A 16,359-nucleotide genomic window follows, 5' to 3' on the forward strand; every position below is an offset into this window, starting at 1 on the left:
ATGTCTGGTGGGGTTACAAGAAATTGGAATTCAGGTATTCTGTTGAACTTTATGGGCAAGTTGAACTGTATGAGCAAGTCAAACTCAGACAGTTATTTTTTTATTTTTAAAAACTGATAGTGCTTTGATATTCTTTTTGTTGTGTGCTTGTAGAAAATATTACCTGTACCTACTTGATCTTTATCCATTAGTTTCAGGTGATTATTTTTTAGTTGGTAATAATTCCTATTATGTTGTTATAATCATGTATATCTTAGTTGAAAATAGCTGATTAACCCTTGAGCGGGCACACAGATTTTTATAGAGTAAGAGGGGCTCCACTTCTTTTTTTCTTTTTTTTAAAAAAAAGGAAAAGAAAAAGTGCCTCTGCAGCAGCATGTCTACTGCTCACTGCTACTACTACAAAACTGTATGTTGTCGCATGACTTCTGGGCCTCATTACACCCTTCACGACCTAGCTAGGTGAGAAAAAATTTACGATCCATGCAAGAAAATGCCCCAGATTCTGAGCTAGCAATGCAGTTCCATAAATGGGTGGTTGTCTATGAGATAGTTAGTAACTGAATAAATGTTTGGCTGGAATCTGCTGCAACTGCACTGTTTAATGGTTCAGGTGGGTCATTACTGTGTGGTAACACTTGTATGTGGCAACATAGTGACATAATGAAAGTTTATTTTATTATTGTTTAATTAAACAGTAATTTAGCTCATGTAAGTTTATTTTATCATTTTTAACTAAATTGAGATTAAATTGTTATCTTGTTCATACATATTTACCTTAGTACGTAACAAGAGCAGTTGCATGGCACACTTTGTACACACATGAAGAATAGCTGTACTAATGTAAATATGTATGAGCAAGATAACAGTTTAATCTTAATGTAATTAAAAATGATAAAATAAACTTACATGAGCTAATTTACTGTTTAATTAAACAATAATAAAATAAACTTTCATTATGTTGCCACATGCAAGTGTTACCACACAGTAATGACCCACCTAAACCATTAAACAGCACATTTGCAGCAGATTCCAACCAAACACTTATTCAGTTACTAACTATCTCATATCCAACTACCTCATTGTGGGACTGTGCTGCTAGCTCAGAATCTGGGGCATTTTTTTGCACGGATCTTAAATTTTTTGTCACCTAACTTACTGTTTGTTGTGTATTACAACTGCTCACTTGGAGTATAACATCACAACTTATCACTGTGTTAGGTGAAACAATAATGAAGGAATAGGTGTAGTCACATAGTTGTGAAACAACAGTGGAACAGTTCAAGACTGTTATTTGCGGTTGGCACACTTTATACATACGTATGCTCACTCAAGCGTTAATGAAGTTGTTAGAAAAGAATGGCTGCAATAGGACAGTTAAAATCTTCAGATCTTTAAATTTATTTATGCAACATTTACTGGAGATATTTGGGCAGTGCATCTAGTAGTTTAATTTTGAAACTTTTGCAGCCTTAGTATTTGTACATCTGCAGTGCAAAGCAGATCAATATACAGTAACTACATTAGGAACATACACTAGAGTAAACTTTTAATAAAGCGTCTTCATTCACTATACTTGACATTATCCTCATTGGAAATATGTTACAGCTTATTTTTGAGCAGATCTTATCTATGTAGTGTTTTGAAGTCAAATAACTGTCAATGTCCATACTTAAGAAGTTGTAGTGGTTTGTTTCCAGCTGGGCTAAGTTTCTTAGATCAAGTCTAACACTGCCAGCATGGACTGGTTCTACTGGCATGTACCTGCATGTGTGCATTTTACTGCCATTTACACCCAAACATGTTGTTGCTGCTGAAATATTACTTTGAATTTTTTATACTCAGTAGTGGTTCTTGAAGTTCTTCAAAATGACCTTGACATCTTCTTCAACTTTTAAGTCATTTATGTAGAGAATGAAAAGTAATGGATCTAGCACTGAACCTTATTGCATTTTCTACTTCACTTTTAGGCTTCCAGAACAGACATTAACAATACTACTGTTAATTTCATATTTTATCTCAATGCACTTTTCTCTCTGTTTCTTGAAGGAGCCTATAATAGCAGCTGACTTTTCCCTTGTACTATAATGATGTAGTTTCTTTTCCAAAATATTGTGACAGACATAGCCAAAACCTTTAGAGAAATCAAGAAACAATCCACAAACATTTTTTATCTAACATCTTTGAAGTGAAATATAGAAAGATTTCAACGATGTCTTAGCTTACCTATTTTTCCTGAAACCATGCTTTACATTACATACTGTGTTGTGCCTATATATGATCTTCATTAAATCAAACGATGGAAAATCCAGGATGGAATGTAACAATATTAGAGAAGGAAAGTTGCTACTCACCATGTAGCGTAGCTTTTTGTTGTGCCTATCGCAACTCAGCAGCTCCGCTACATGGTGAGTAGCAACTTTCCTTCTCTAATATTGTGTATGCACTTCTGTTGCTCTTTAGTGTGTGCTTACAGGTATTGTATAAGTGTTAGTGTGGGAACTTCTCATAAACAACTTGCACTAGAATCCCACAATAAACAATGTTGTCATTCTAATTTACCCTCCTGTCAGTGTGTTAATGTCAGTAGACATTGTTCCATTTAAAGAAGTATAAGTTTGCACAAAAAATATACTTTCTGTCCATTATTACAGTCTGTTCATTGGCTAACAGTATGAGTCACTAACTGACAATCTATTCTATGAAAACCATACTCAATAATACTTTCCATTTCCACAAAATTTGCTGTGCATGTTTTTGGTAATTGATCCTGTATAATGGCTTACTGTACTCTTTTCTAAGCAGTAAGGGGATTTACCTTCTTTCAATGTTAGATTTGTCAAAAAAGTAAATGGTCTTACTATAGCTTGCACACAATATTTAATAAGCCTTGAAGGTATCCCATCTAGCCTTCCTGTATTACCATTTAAAGAAATTATTATATTTGCTATTTCAGGCTCCTACATTGGGACCAGAAACAACCATTCCGTTTCTTAGTTATCTTTTGTAGCATTTTCCAAAAGCACTTCTAATTACTTAAGAGGAGCTTGCCAAACTGTTTTCGAATCTATATAATTCTAGTATGAGGCATTTCTGTCCCAATAACATTATCTGTAATGCTTCTGCAAAAAAAAATTGTCCATGGAATATTTTCCCTTATCTCATGTATAACAAATTTGTGACCACAATCCCTTTGTGAATTATTCTATTAAAAGTAGGACCAGTTTAAAGCACAAGCCATTGCTTGGAGTGCCAAGCTGGGAAGGGTGCCAGAGGTGCCACAACTGTAAGATTTCACACAGGATGTATCACAGTTACAAGCGGCTGCTTGGAACACAAAATTTAGAGGAGTGCCCAAGTGCAAGATCTGCATACAGTGAATATCACAACTAGTAGCAACTGATACAGGTGAAAAGGTATGGGGGAAGATGGGCGAGAGTGGGGTGTGGGGCAGGGGAAAGGAGGGGCGGCAGGTAAGTCACTTGTATGAAAGATGTTCTTAAAGTGGCCCTGACTAAATTGATAGGATTTTTGGAAACCCTTTTTGTTGTGTGCAGTTATTTCACTTTCTGTTACTCAAGTTCTTTGAGAATGAATATGTTAGATAGCTCTGAAATTGTAGGTACTTCTGTATTCTGTTTACCTTGTACCATACTCTACACTTTGATGCAAGATTATAATGTCAGTACCCACATTTATTTAACTGAAAGAACAAGTTTACTATTACCAGTCACAATGTATTTTATTTCCACTATGTGTGCAAAGATTTAAATCTCCATCATGAGGTGTGTTTATGTGAATTGATATGGTATGTATATGTCTCCAGTGGTCACAGATACCTTTTTCTGTTGTGTTACATCATATACAATGGAACAATGGAAAATTGTACTGAAATGCAGGAGGATCTGCAGCGAATTGACGCATGGTGCAGGGAATGGCAACTGAATCTCAATGTAGACAAGTGTAATGTGCTGCGGATACACAGAAAGATAGGTCCTTTATCATTTAGCTACAAAATAGCAGGTCAGCAACTGGAAGCAGTTAATACCATAAATTATCTGGGAGTACGCATTAGGAATGATTTAAAATGGAATGATCATATAATGTTGATCGTCGGTAAAGCAGATGCCAGACTGAGATTCATTGGAAGAATCCTAAGGAAATGCAATCCGAAAACAAAGGAAGTAGGTTTCAGTACGCTTGTTCGCCCACTGCTTGAATACTGCTCAGCAGAGTGGGATCCGTACCAGATAGGGTTGATACAAGACATAGAGAAGATCCAACGGAGAGCAGCGCGCTTCGTTACAGGATCATTTAGTAATCGCGAAAGCGTTACGGAGATGATAGATAAACTCCAGTGGAAGACTCTGCAGGAGAGGCGCTCAGTAGCTCGGCACGGGCTTTTGTCAAAGTTTCGAGAACATACCTTCACCGAAGAGTCAAGCAGTATATTGCTCCCTCCTACGTATATCTCGCGAAGAGACCATGAGGATAAAATCAGAGAGATTAGAGCCCACACAGAGGCATACCGACAATCCTTCTTTCCACGAACAATACGAGACTGGAATAGAAGGGAGAACCGATAGAGGTACTGAAGGTACCCTCCGCCACACACCGTCAGGTGGCTTGCGGAGTATGGATGTAGATGTAGATGTAGATACAAAGTGTATGTGATGTTGTAACAATAGTATGAAACGGATAGTTGCTACTCGCCTTATAGCAGAGATACTGAGTTGCAGATAGGCACAACAAAAAGACCGTCAGGAAGTGAGCTTTTGGCCAACAAGCCTTTATCGAAAATAAACACACACACACACACACACACACACACACACACACACACACACACACACACACACACACACATGCAAACACAACTCACACACACATGACCAGTCTCTGGCAGCTGAAGCCAGGCTGTGACCTGTAGTGTATGATGGGAGAGCCAGCTGGGTGGTGGGGGTAAAGAGGAGGCTGGGTTGGAGAGGGAAAGGGATAGCAGGGCAGGGATGGGGGATAATGAAGTGCTGTTTGTGGGAGCATCCAGGGACAAGGTGGAGAGAGATTAGAGCAGCTAGGTGCAGTGAGATGGAAAGCAGGGGGGAAGGGTGGGGGTGGCAGAAAAGGAGAGAAATAAAAGACTGAGGGTGCATTGGTGGAATACAGGGATGTGAAGTGCTAATGAAGATTGAGCCAGGAGAGTCGTGAGAATGTAGGATATATTGCAGGGAGAGTTCCCACCTGCACAATTCCCCTTCCTGTTCCCATCCCAGCACATAGGCTTCATGTGAACTCAATACTTCATACTTGCAGCACATGAGCAGCAATTCCTCTCAGGACCAGCATGGAGAGTGTGATTGAAGAATTTACCATTCCATTTGACACTTAAATACTTTTTATGCCTCAGCTAGACATATATCATTAAGCACAGAAATTAAATGGTTTCTAAGAGCTTTGAAAAAAATGTCACCTGAATTATATCAAGCAGGGTGACACCATGGTTTAGACATTTGGTCCATATTTAAGAGAAGCTGTATTCAAACCCGAACCAGAACATCCTAATTTAGGTTTCTAAGGCTTCCCCTCAGCCTTTTCAGGCAAATATCAGGACAGGATTTCAGCAAGGCAGTGGGCAATTGTTTCACTTATTCTTGTATTAAACTCTACCTGCCCTCAGTTTCAGAAAAAATTAATTGTGGCATATGTTGGTCTAAGTGTTTTGGTCAGCCGCAAGAAGCAAAAGAACTCTCTTGTTAGTTTGGCAGGCAACAATACAAACCAATGGGTAATGTTAAAAGTAATGAAATGGAGCCTCCAAACACATACATCCACTTTCATCCTTCATGTTTCACATGTGACTTACACAAAAGGTAAATGAGAAAGATATGTTTTCAACATCCAGTTGACTTAAAGGTCAGATATATGTGAGTGGGAGGTGGAAACAACTGTGGCCCTCTTGAAGGACCCATTGCTGCATTTGCCTCAACTAATTTAGGGAAACTGTAGAACACAAAATCAGGATGCTAAAATAGTGTTTAACCCCTATTCCTCCAAAATGTGTGTCCAGTATTTAGCAATAATCCTCTACATCCATTTACACTTGTGAAACAGGGATTGACAATTAAATCATACATCCATTTGTTCATCTGCTGTGACCTACAGATAATCAATAAAACCATTACGACAGTGCCCCATTTGATCCCTCCAAAGCTGTTTTTATCAATGCTGTATAGAAATGAAGTTACTTAACTATCATATGACCCAAATTGTACTGAGCACATCAGGTAAGTTCTTGACAGGAATTGACTACATTGAGGCAAATGAAAAAACTTAGTTTGAGGTGTGTTTCACTTAGTAATATTGTGAATCTACAAACAAAATTTGTATATTTTGTGTACTTTCAGACCCGGTTTCCTAATGGAAACATACACTATGTAATCAAAAGTATCCAGGCACCCCCAAAAATATACATTTTTCATATTAGGTGCATTGTTCTGCCAGCTACTGCCAGGTACTCCATGTCAGCGACCTCAGTAGTCATTAGACATCGCGAGAGAGCAGAATGGGGCGCTCTGCAGGACTCACGGACTTTGAACGTGGTCAGGTGGTTGGTTGTCACTTGTGTCATACATCTACAACTGAGATTTCCACACTCCTAAACATCCCCAGGTCAACCGTTTCCAATATGATAGTGAAGTGGATATGTGAAGGGATAAGTACAGTACAAAAGCATACAGGCCGACATCATCTGTTGACTGCCAGAGACCACCGACAGTTGAAGACGGTTGTAATATGTGATAGGCAGACATCTATCCAGACCATCACACAGAAATTCCAAACTGGATTGGGATCAACTGCAAGTACTGTGACAGTTAGGTAGGAGGTGAGAAAACGTGGATTTCATGGTCAAGCAGCTGCTCATAAGCCGCACATCACACCAGTAAATGTCAAACGATGCCTCGCCGGATGTAAGGAGTGTAAACAGTGGATGACTGAACAGTGGGAAAATGTTGTGTGGAATGACAAATCACAATACACAATGTGGTGATCCAATGACATGGTGTGGGTATGGAAAATGCCGGTGAACGTCACTTGCTAGTGTGTATAGTGCCAACAGTAAAATTCGGAGGTGGTGGTGTTATGGTGTGGTTGTGTTTTTCACGGAGGGGGCTTGCACCGTTATTTATTGTATTTGTATATGTTATAATGTTCCTGATAACTATGGAAAGTGTGTTGCAACATAGTAAAGAAATTCCTAGTTCATTAAATAATTAAATCAAACCAAACAAACAAATGTTAAAAAGTGAAAAGAACCTCTTTACAATGCACGGCCTGTGGCAGAGTGGTTACATGACAATAACATCCTTGTAATGGACTGGCCTGCACAGAGTCCTGACCTGAATCCTATAGAATGCCTTAGGGATGTTTTGAAATGCCGACTTCATGCCAGGCCTCACTGACTGACATCGATACCTCTCGTCAGTGCAGCACTCCATGAAGAATGGGCTGCCATTCCCCAAGAAACCTTCCAGCACCTGATTGAACATATGCCTGGGAGAGTGGAAGCTGTCATCAAGGCTAAGGATGGGCCAACACAATTTTGAATTCCAGCATTACCTATGGAGGGCGCCACGAGCTTGCAAGTCGTTTTCAGCCAGGTGTCCGGATGCTTTTGATCACATAGTGTATACAGCCAGTTAAGTATTTGCTCATGAAAATAAACAATAGGAGCAGTGTTTAAACTACACAACACACATCTTACGGATAATTTCAAAGATCATGGAACTGTTACAATTCCTAGGACATTCATGTCCTAAAAGTATTATGTATACACTGTCGGAAAAAATTAGTATGCCCTTTTAAATGTGTTTGATTCACTCAAAATTTATTGTTGCAAAAGTTGATGTGGAGTACATGAAGTGACAATATTTACAGATCAATAGCTTAAGCGGTCAGAGGTACCAGCTATCACCCATGCTGAAACACCCATATTAGTACATGGTGTAATCTTCACAGGTGGTAATGCCATCACTGACTTTGGCGTCCAGTTGATCATACAGATGGTGAATACTGTCGTGGGATACATTATGCAATGCTTGCTAAACCAGTTCATGTAATTCTGCTTGATTGGAGACAAGTCTGGAGATCATGTTGGCCAGAGAAACTGTTGCATGTCTTGAGGGCATGTTGAATTTCACAGGCAGTGTGTTAAGTGATCATTATCCTGTTGGAACAATACATCACCTTCCTGTTGCAAGAATGGCAAAAGAACGGGCTAACATCTTTCTGCACATACCGAGTGCTGGTTAGTGTCCCCTCCAGAAACACCAAAGATGAATGAGAGTTGTACCTTCTTGGAACCTGGGAGTATAAAGCCTGTGGTGGAGCCAGTGTATTTTGGACAAATACACTTAACGAGACAGCAGTCACCAGGTCTACATCACACACATGAACGACCATCAGTTGCATGCAGGCAGAATCTGCTTTCATCGCTGTAGACCACGTCATGCTATTTGGACCAATCATGCCATGCATGTCAATGCTGTGATGTGAGTGGAAGACAGACTAGAGCTGTGCATGCCTGTAGCTCCACTGCTAATAACCAGTTCACAACAATTCATGTTGACACGTCTGAGCTCACAAGCCCTCTTGTCTGTGCTGTGGTAGCTGTACGATTTGCCACTGCTGCCCTTACAATATGACAGTTCTGGTGGGCATCTGCACTGTGTGGACGTTCTGCACCTTATCTTTGGGTGTGAGAATTTTCACGTGACCATTGACACTGGTATTGTTGCAAAACTGATGCAGCAGCTCCAGCTTGTGTAGTCCTTCAAAATGACTATACCACAACCACTTGGAATGCCACAGTTTGGCCCCTTTCAGGCTAGCTCTGTTGGCTGTAAGAAGCATGAGTACATCTCCATAGCATGGTTGCCTGCTTACTTCATACGTTTGCATCAGGCTGTGCCCTCAGGCTGTGATCTTTCCCTATTAATTGGTAGACGCAGATGGTGCTCTGGTAGCTATTCCACTATCCTATCTGTTGGTGGACAGTACATCTACTGTCCCCCAGATGGTATATGCTTTCATCAGATCAAAATCGACATCATCTTTCCAGATGTACCAACCTTTTTTTCTGACAATACGGAAATCAATTTCTGAATTATTTTCTTGAAGATTCTATGTCTTCTCTGGGATTCAGAGTGAAGATTATGGTTCTAAAGTCTCTAGCAAGATTCTTGCAGATACATGGATAACATATTGGACATCTGTGCACAATTAGAAGAATATTAATCACAGATGTTAGTAACCATTCCTCATATAAATAGGACCCTTTCAGGGCAACACAAAAACCCACATCCTCCCCCACCACTCCCTCAAGGTACCAGAATTTCTGCTGACTTTATTATGTTCATTTATAGACTTTCCAAATATAATATGGTTGATGAATTACAATTAATTCAAAATGCAAAATATACTGCAAATTCCTGACATGAAGCTACAGCATGTCTCTGAAGAAGAATTCTTGGTATCTGTGGAATACAAAATATTTGTGAATTAAAAAGTGGGTGGAATGAAATCACATATGTCATATGTGACATGATATTCATGTAAATCTCCCATCTCAATTAATTCCTTAAAGTATATTCAGAAAAATTCACATGAGCTCCTAATTCTGAAAGAAGAAAAGAAAAGAAAAAATAAATCCACATTGAATGTCATCAACCTCTTATGGCTGTTATGAATGAGAATACATTTTTTATGACTGATAGGAAAGCACTGGCAAGCTGATAAATCAGTTACGTCTTAATATTTTGCTACTATTTGACATTTATTATCGAAATCATCACCTACTTAATGGTTTTCAGAAACAGTTAACTGGTTCAAGAGATAAAAAGTTAAGAAGCTACTGTAAGTAATAGTTTGCTTTATCATTGTTATCATTTACAGTTTGGTAGTAATATATAGTCTTTGTTTGTGAATGAAATTTCAGGATATTTCTTTTTTTAACATTCACCTAAACACTCGTATCAAACCTCTTTATTCTTGTGGCTGAACTCAAACCAAACATTTTTATTGTAGTCTTTATTGCCAATTTGTTTTTGTTTTAGGGTGTCTAGTCCACAAGAGTTGTATTACAATACTACAGGATACAATGTTGTTAATGTAACACGAGAATCAGAAATTGGACCTCAGCTAACACACACTTATACTGTAATCAACAATGGACCAGCTGACATTGTAGAGGCCGACCTGTACATTCTGTGGCCCATGTACACACTGGCAGGTTAGTTGCATGTTGAGTTAAACAGAAAATCTGTTGATATACTACTCCTACATCTGTTTGTTGCTCTTTATTTTCATTTTTCATTTATTTTTCAGATACAATTACCTTAGTATTACCTAAATATAATTCCAATCACTATATTAACATGCAATATCACAATTGTCCTCAGGTGACCCTTTTTTCTACATCCTGGAACAGCCTGAAGTTACAGGCCCTGTCGTCTGTGAGAAGTTGGAGGAGGTAAATTCACTGCAGCTAAAGGTCAGTAACTTCCTTTTGAAGAGGCCTATCTCTTTACTGTTGATGAGACAGAATCCTCTCAAGTAATTCTTGAAAATAGCCTTATGTGTTATGAACACAACCCAGCTTTTTGTCATTTATATGTTGTGCCTGCAGTACTGTGAAGTGCAACTGAAGTGCAGCTGACTTGTCAGCCATGTCTGTGATGTGGGTAGACATGGTCTTAGGTGAGGGATACATCGTCTCTTCTCCACCCCACTCCCCCATCAGGGAAAAAGATGGTGGAGCCACCTTGATGTCATACAGAGATTATCTGTGGGTGTGGGTGTCCATGTAGTTTAAGTCCCAGTCCCTAGGACCCTGACCTGAGGGCATGAAGAAGCATCTAGATACTGGTGTGGATGGCCCAAGTTTGGCTGCAGACTCTGGAGTTAGCATGGGAACTGCCCTTGGAGAATCTGGAAGGAGAAGGAATGTAGTGACTACACCATGGAGAACCACGCACTGGTGATGCTAAGGCAGTTCTACAGTAAGGACTTTTTCTGTGTAGATTTCCAAGAGAGAGCAATCATGGAACCAGGAAAGTCTGACTGATTGCCCACATATTTTGTGCCATGGCTGACCTGAGGGAGGAGAGACAATCCTGAAGATGACCAAGTTGTAATCCAGTGGAGGACCCTTGTTGTATGGAGCAAATTCATGTGGACCACAGGCCGACAGGCTGCAGCTTGCTGAATCTTCTTTCTGAAAGAAGTGGAATTGCAAGAGACTAGTAAAAGTCAGAGAAAGGCATGTTTGTGTCCAACAGAAGATGTGTGTGCCATAAGTGACTGTGATGTGGGAAGGAAAAGGTATGGCAAGAAAACGCAATGATGTTCAACACTGAAGGTCACACAACACCCTGGTGGAGAGGCCAAGCTGCAGCAAAACCTGGTAATAATGCCAGTGATGCCACACAGTGGTGGTCAGCAGCTGGCTTTTGCAATCAGAGGTCTCAGTGGTGCCTCATGAGTCTGTGAGTGATGAGATACAACAACATTCAGTAACTGGCCCAGAGAGCTCACTCATGCAGAGAGTCGTCAGCAGAAGCCAGACCTGGAGCCTGCAGAGGGATGTCTGTAGAAACGAGGACCACGCCCAATGTTAATTTGGAGACAAAATGTCCATGGCCCCTCTGTTGGTTGGTAAGTGGAAAAAGCAAGAGAAAGTAAGCAGTCTTGTGCTGTTGCTGTGGTCGGAGGACTGGTGTGACACTCGAAGGATCTGCCACCCCAACAGCAGACAGACAGGATGCAGCAAAAAGGACCAGAACTGGAGTATTACTATGTGAATGAGGATAGTGACAACACTTAACACAGAAACTGCAGGCTGCCAGGGTTATCAGTTGACAATGCAGAAATGTCACCTTCAACCGAAGTGGGGGCAGACATGAAAACTTGGGAGTATGGCACTGAAAAGAGTGCAGCCTATGGATGAAAGGATCTGTCTGGAAAAGTACAGAGAGTTGAAACAGTGCCAGAGGGGAGTCCCAGACCTTAAAAGATATAACATAAAAACACATTGTAGGGGAGAGTTTCTAACTCTTTATTTACTTATTTAAGATGACAGTTCGCAATAACCTCATGGGGCCAGTGTTGCCAACGTTATAGAGATGGCTACAGAAGGGCTTATCCAGCAATGGGTATCAAATGGTTGCTCATGATAATAATTGTGAAGAATTTTCTGGTCTCTATTATTGTGTACATCACTGGTTATCCAGAAGCTGCCTATTTAGTTATTGGGTTGGTCCATAAGTTCGTAGTGTTTTTCTGTAAGTTTACTTAACACAACAGATACAAATATCAGAGACTTATGTGATCAATAATATATTCTCTTCCCCTATTTACAATCGTCTGCTAATGCTGGGGTAACTTTTTCATCCCAGGATTGTATAAATCACGTGGCTTTTAGGTGACCATGTTCGGAGTGCATTTTCATCCAGAAAGGAAGTTCCTTCAAGTTTGTTTGATAGAGAGCAGAAAAGTCTGAAAACCTGAGGGTACGAGATGAAGTGGATAAGGTGGGTGTGGAATGACTTCCCAACCCAACTCCTGTTTAGTGGTTTTTTATCACTCTAGCAGAATACAGGGCAGGTGTTATTGTGGAGTAGCATCACTCCACATAGTCTTCCTGGTTGTTGTTCTTGGATTGTGTCTGCAAGATGGCTCAGTTGTTGACAATAACTGTCAGCAGTGATGGTTACACCTCAGAGAAGCAAGTAGTAGTAACCATTGTTCCACCAGGTGCATAACATTATCTTTTGTGGATGTGAGCATGTCTTTGTACAGGAAGTCGCTGCTTTGTTTGGGTTCAACCATTCCTTTCTTTTCCTTGTATTGGCATAAAGACACCATTTCTTGTCTCCAGTAATGATACAGGATAGGAATGGCTGGTGTTGTTCCTTAGTCAATTGATGATGAGCAAGTAGAATTCGCACATATGACCACCTCATAAGTTTTGTGATTTTGGCTTAGAGCATGCAGTACCCATACACCCGATTTTTTAACCTTCCCCTTTGCATGCAAATGTCACATGATAGTGGAATAGTGAAAGTTCCATCACATTTGACAGTTCTCAAGAACAATGATGTGGACCATTGGGGAGTAATGAATTTAAATGATCTTCTTCAAACCCTAAAGGGCTTCCTGAATGCAAAGACTCACTAATGTCAAAACATTCCTCCTTAAAATGAGAAAACCATTTTTTTTTTTTTTTTGCAGTGGTCTGTCCAATGGCATTATACTCATACATAATGAAAATTTTTCTGTCTGCCTCCACTGTTGTCACCCCTCTACTGAACTCAAACTGAAGAATATGTCAGAAATGTTCTGATTTCTCCACTTGACGCTTCATTTTCTAGCACCCAGAGCTCCAGTCACTATCTATTAATGACAAAATGACAATACGTAAACTCAAAAACTACAGAAAAAATGACAGCCAATAAATAAATCCATAGCAACCAGGATACCAACATGGAAAACAAAAACTCTATGAACTTATGCACCAACCTAATGTTTTTATGTCACTTAATTCTCACCCTTACCACACCAGTAGGTGGTGAAATATCTTCCTGATTGCAACCAATTAGTCAGCAACCCCAAAAGTCTTTTAATATGACAATAATATCAGACATTTTTTTTTATTGTTTCTCATGTCATCAGCTTCCCATCTCAGGTTTGGGGGTGCTAGGCACATCTCAACCCCATTGTTTTTCCAGGTAGTAAACAGTATCTGTACATTATTTTTGTTGGTTTTACTCCATTCTTTCAACACTTACACTTTGTGTCACATCCTTCCAAAGCCCACACTCACCCTTATGGGTCAGTTGTCATCAGGATTCACCATTCAGCCTAGCCACTCTGATTGCTGTTGATTTGACACTAATTTCTTGCATATCCGATTATTTTTATGTTACCCCTTTCACCATTTCTCCAATCCTGCCCCCCCTCAAACACACAGGGAACAAACATTTCCAAAACTGTCATCAATCATTCAACCTAACAATGCTAAAACCAGTGAATCTGATGGTAATATTGGTCATTTTTTATTGTTTTTACATGTCACCCATTTCAAACTCTCGACCTGCTCCAAGGGGCAAAATGTCTTTGAAAGTCTGAAAGCTGTGCCTTTAATCACTCCACCATTGTTGATGACATCTGGGAGGCAAGCAGCTACAACATATTTTATTATGTTAAGGGTTGCAGACTTTGTCAGACTGCACTTTATTGATACTGATTATTCTCATACTTTATACGAGGTCTGATAAAAAAATTCCAGAAAATTCATAACTTCACGCCAATGATGTGTTGGAGCAAAATGTGGTTGGCATCCCTGCACATGACTGTGTTTAATGTGTAACTGCCAGAAGTTTCATTGCTGTATGTCTGTTAGTTATTGTTCAGTGCTGTATTGAGTAGAACATTGTGTCGCACAGCTTGCGAATTTCAAGATGGCAGAATTACATTAAATTTTGTGTGAAACTTAAGAACAGGGACAAACCAAATGATGCAGGAAGCCTATGGTGATAAGTGCTTAAGCCAAACTTGGTGTTACAAGTGGTTCATGCAGTTTAAAAAGTGCTGAACGGGAGTTAAAGATGGCCCTCATTCAGGACGCCATTTGACGCCTACTGAAGATGCTCAAGTCAGGAACATCAACGAAATTGTGCATGCCAATCAAAGACTGACTGCATGAGAGATGCAGAATAATGTAACATTTCAGTTGGATCATGTCATGAAATCATGGCACAGCATCTTGGAATGCATCACGCTGCTGTTGAGTTCATTCCATGGCTCATGAGTCAAGATCAGAAAGACCCTCACTTCGCAATCTGTGAAGAGATTTTGAATCACACAAATGAGAATGAGATTCTCCTTAAGAGAATCATAACTGGTGATGAGACATGGGTCTATGGTTATGATGTTGAGACCAAGGTTCAATCTTCACAATGGATCAGGGAAGCTTTCCATGACCACAAAAGGCTCATTAGGTCAGGTCAAATATCAGAGGCATGCTGATAGTTTTATTTGACTTTGAAGGATTAGTTCATGATGAATTCATGCTACAGGCACAAACTGTTAATTGATGATACTATTGCAATGTGTTCCAATGCCTGCAAGAAAATGTGAGAAGGAAACAGCCTGAAATGTGGTGAGACAATACACACCTCTTTCATCACAATAACACACCCACACATTCATCCCTGTTGGCGGATGACTATTGCACAAAAAACGAAATGAATGTGCTGCCTCATCCTCCGTACTCTCCAGACGTGGTCCCTGTGGATATTTTTTCTATTTCCAAAGTTGAAACCCTGTTGAAAGGATGAAGATTTGCGATGATAAATGAGATAAAAGAAATTTGCAGAAGTGCTTTACTACCAAGACTGCTTCTGGAAGTGTAAACTGTTTTGGGAGCAGTGTATCAATTGTGGAGAAGAGTATTTCAAAGGAGACCATGCACAATAAGTAAAAGGTAAGCGTAGAAAAATTTTGTGGACAAAGTTCCGGAATTTTTTGAACAGACCTCTTATATGATCTATTTGGCTGCCATTTTCTTTACATTTCTTTAATCCTGGCTTGCACCTATATTAACCATGGTTTTTTCCCTGCATGTGGCCTTGACTGTGGTTTTATGGACACATAGGCCATGCTTGCTTTTCATTGGACACACACATTTCAAGTTTTGGGATGTTTTTTGTGTCCTTTTGCCCTCACAGGGATTTACACCATGTGATCAAAAGTGTCCAGACACCTGGCTGAAAATGACTTACAAGTTCGTGGCACCCTCCATCAGTAATGCTGGAATCCAATATGGTGTTGTTGACCCACCCTTCGCCCTGATGAGATCTTTCACTCTAGCAGGCATATGTTCAATCAGGTGCTGGAAGCTTTCTTGGGGAATGGCTGCCCATTCTTCATGGAGTGCTGCACTGAGGAGAGGTATCGATATCAGTTGGTGAGGCCTGGCACGAAGTGGCATTCCAGAACATCCCAAAGGTGTTCTATAGGATTCAGGTCAGGACTCTGTGCAGGCCAGTCCATTATACAAATGTTACTGTCGTGTGACCACTCTGTCACAGGCTGTGCATTATGAACAGGTGCTCGATCTTGTTGAAAGATGCAATCACCATCCCCGAATTGCTCTTCAACAGTAGGAAGCAAGAAGGTGCTTAACCCTAGCACCACGAAGCTTAGATCTGTCTCATGGATGTCTAGGGGGTGGGAGCAAAAATTTGCCTCACATTCTTTTCACTTTTTAACATTTTGTTGGTTTGTTTGTTTGGTTTGATT

The 16,359-nt window shown here is 40.0% G+C and overlaps 1 protein-coding gene across 2 annotated transcripts in view; it reads left to right on the forward strand.

The window, feature by feature from the left end:
• The window catches only part of LOC126175636 (integrin alpha-PS2-like), an 836,969-nt gene that overhangs the window by 805,376 nt on the left and 15,234 nt on the right, over positions 1-16,359 (forward strand). For both annotated transcript variants that reach the window (XM_049922524.1, XM_049922526.1), the window contains 2 exons: positions 10,113-10,288; positions 10,458-10,549. In XM_049922524.1, the coding sequence (XP_049778481.1) occupies positions 10,113-10,288; positions 10,458-10,549 (268 nt within the window). The remainder of the gene's footprint in view (positions 1-10,112; positions 10,289-10,457; positions 10,550-16,359) is intronic.

Source organism: Schistocerca cancellata, chromosome 3, assembly GCF_023864275.1.
Source record: "Schistocerca cancellata isolate TAMUIC-IGC-003103 chromosome 3, iqSchCanc2.1, whole genome shotgun sequence".
Lineage (NCBI taxonomy): Eukaryota > Metazoa > Arthropoda > Insecta > Orthoptera > Acrididae > Schistocerca > Schistocerca cancellata.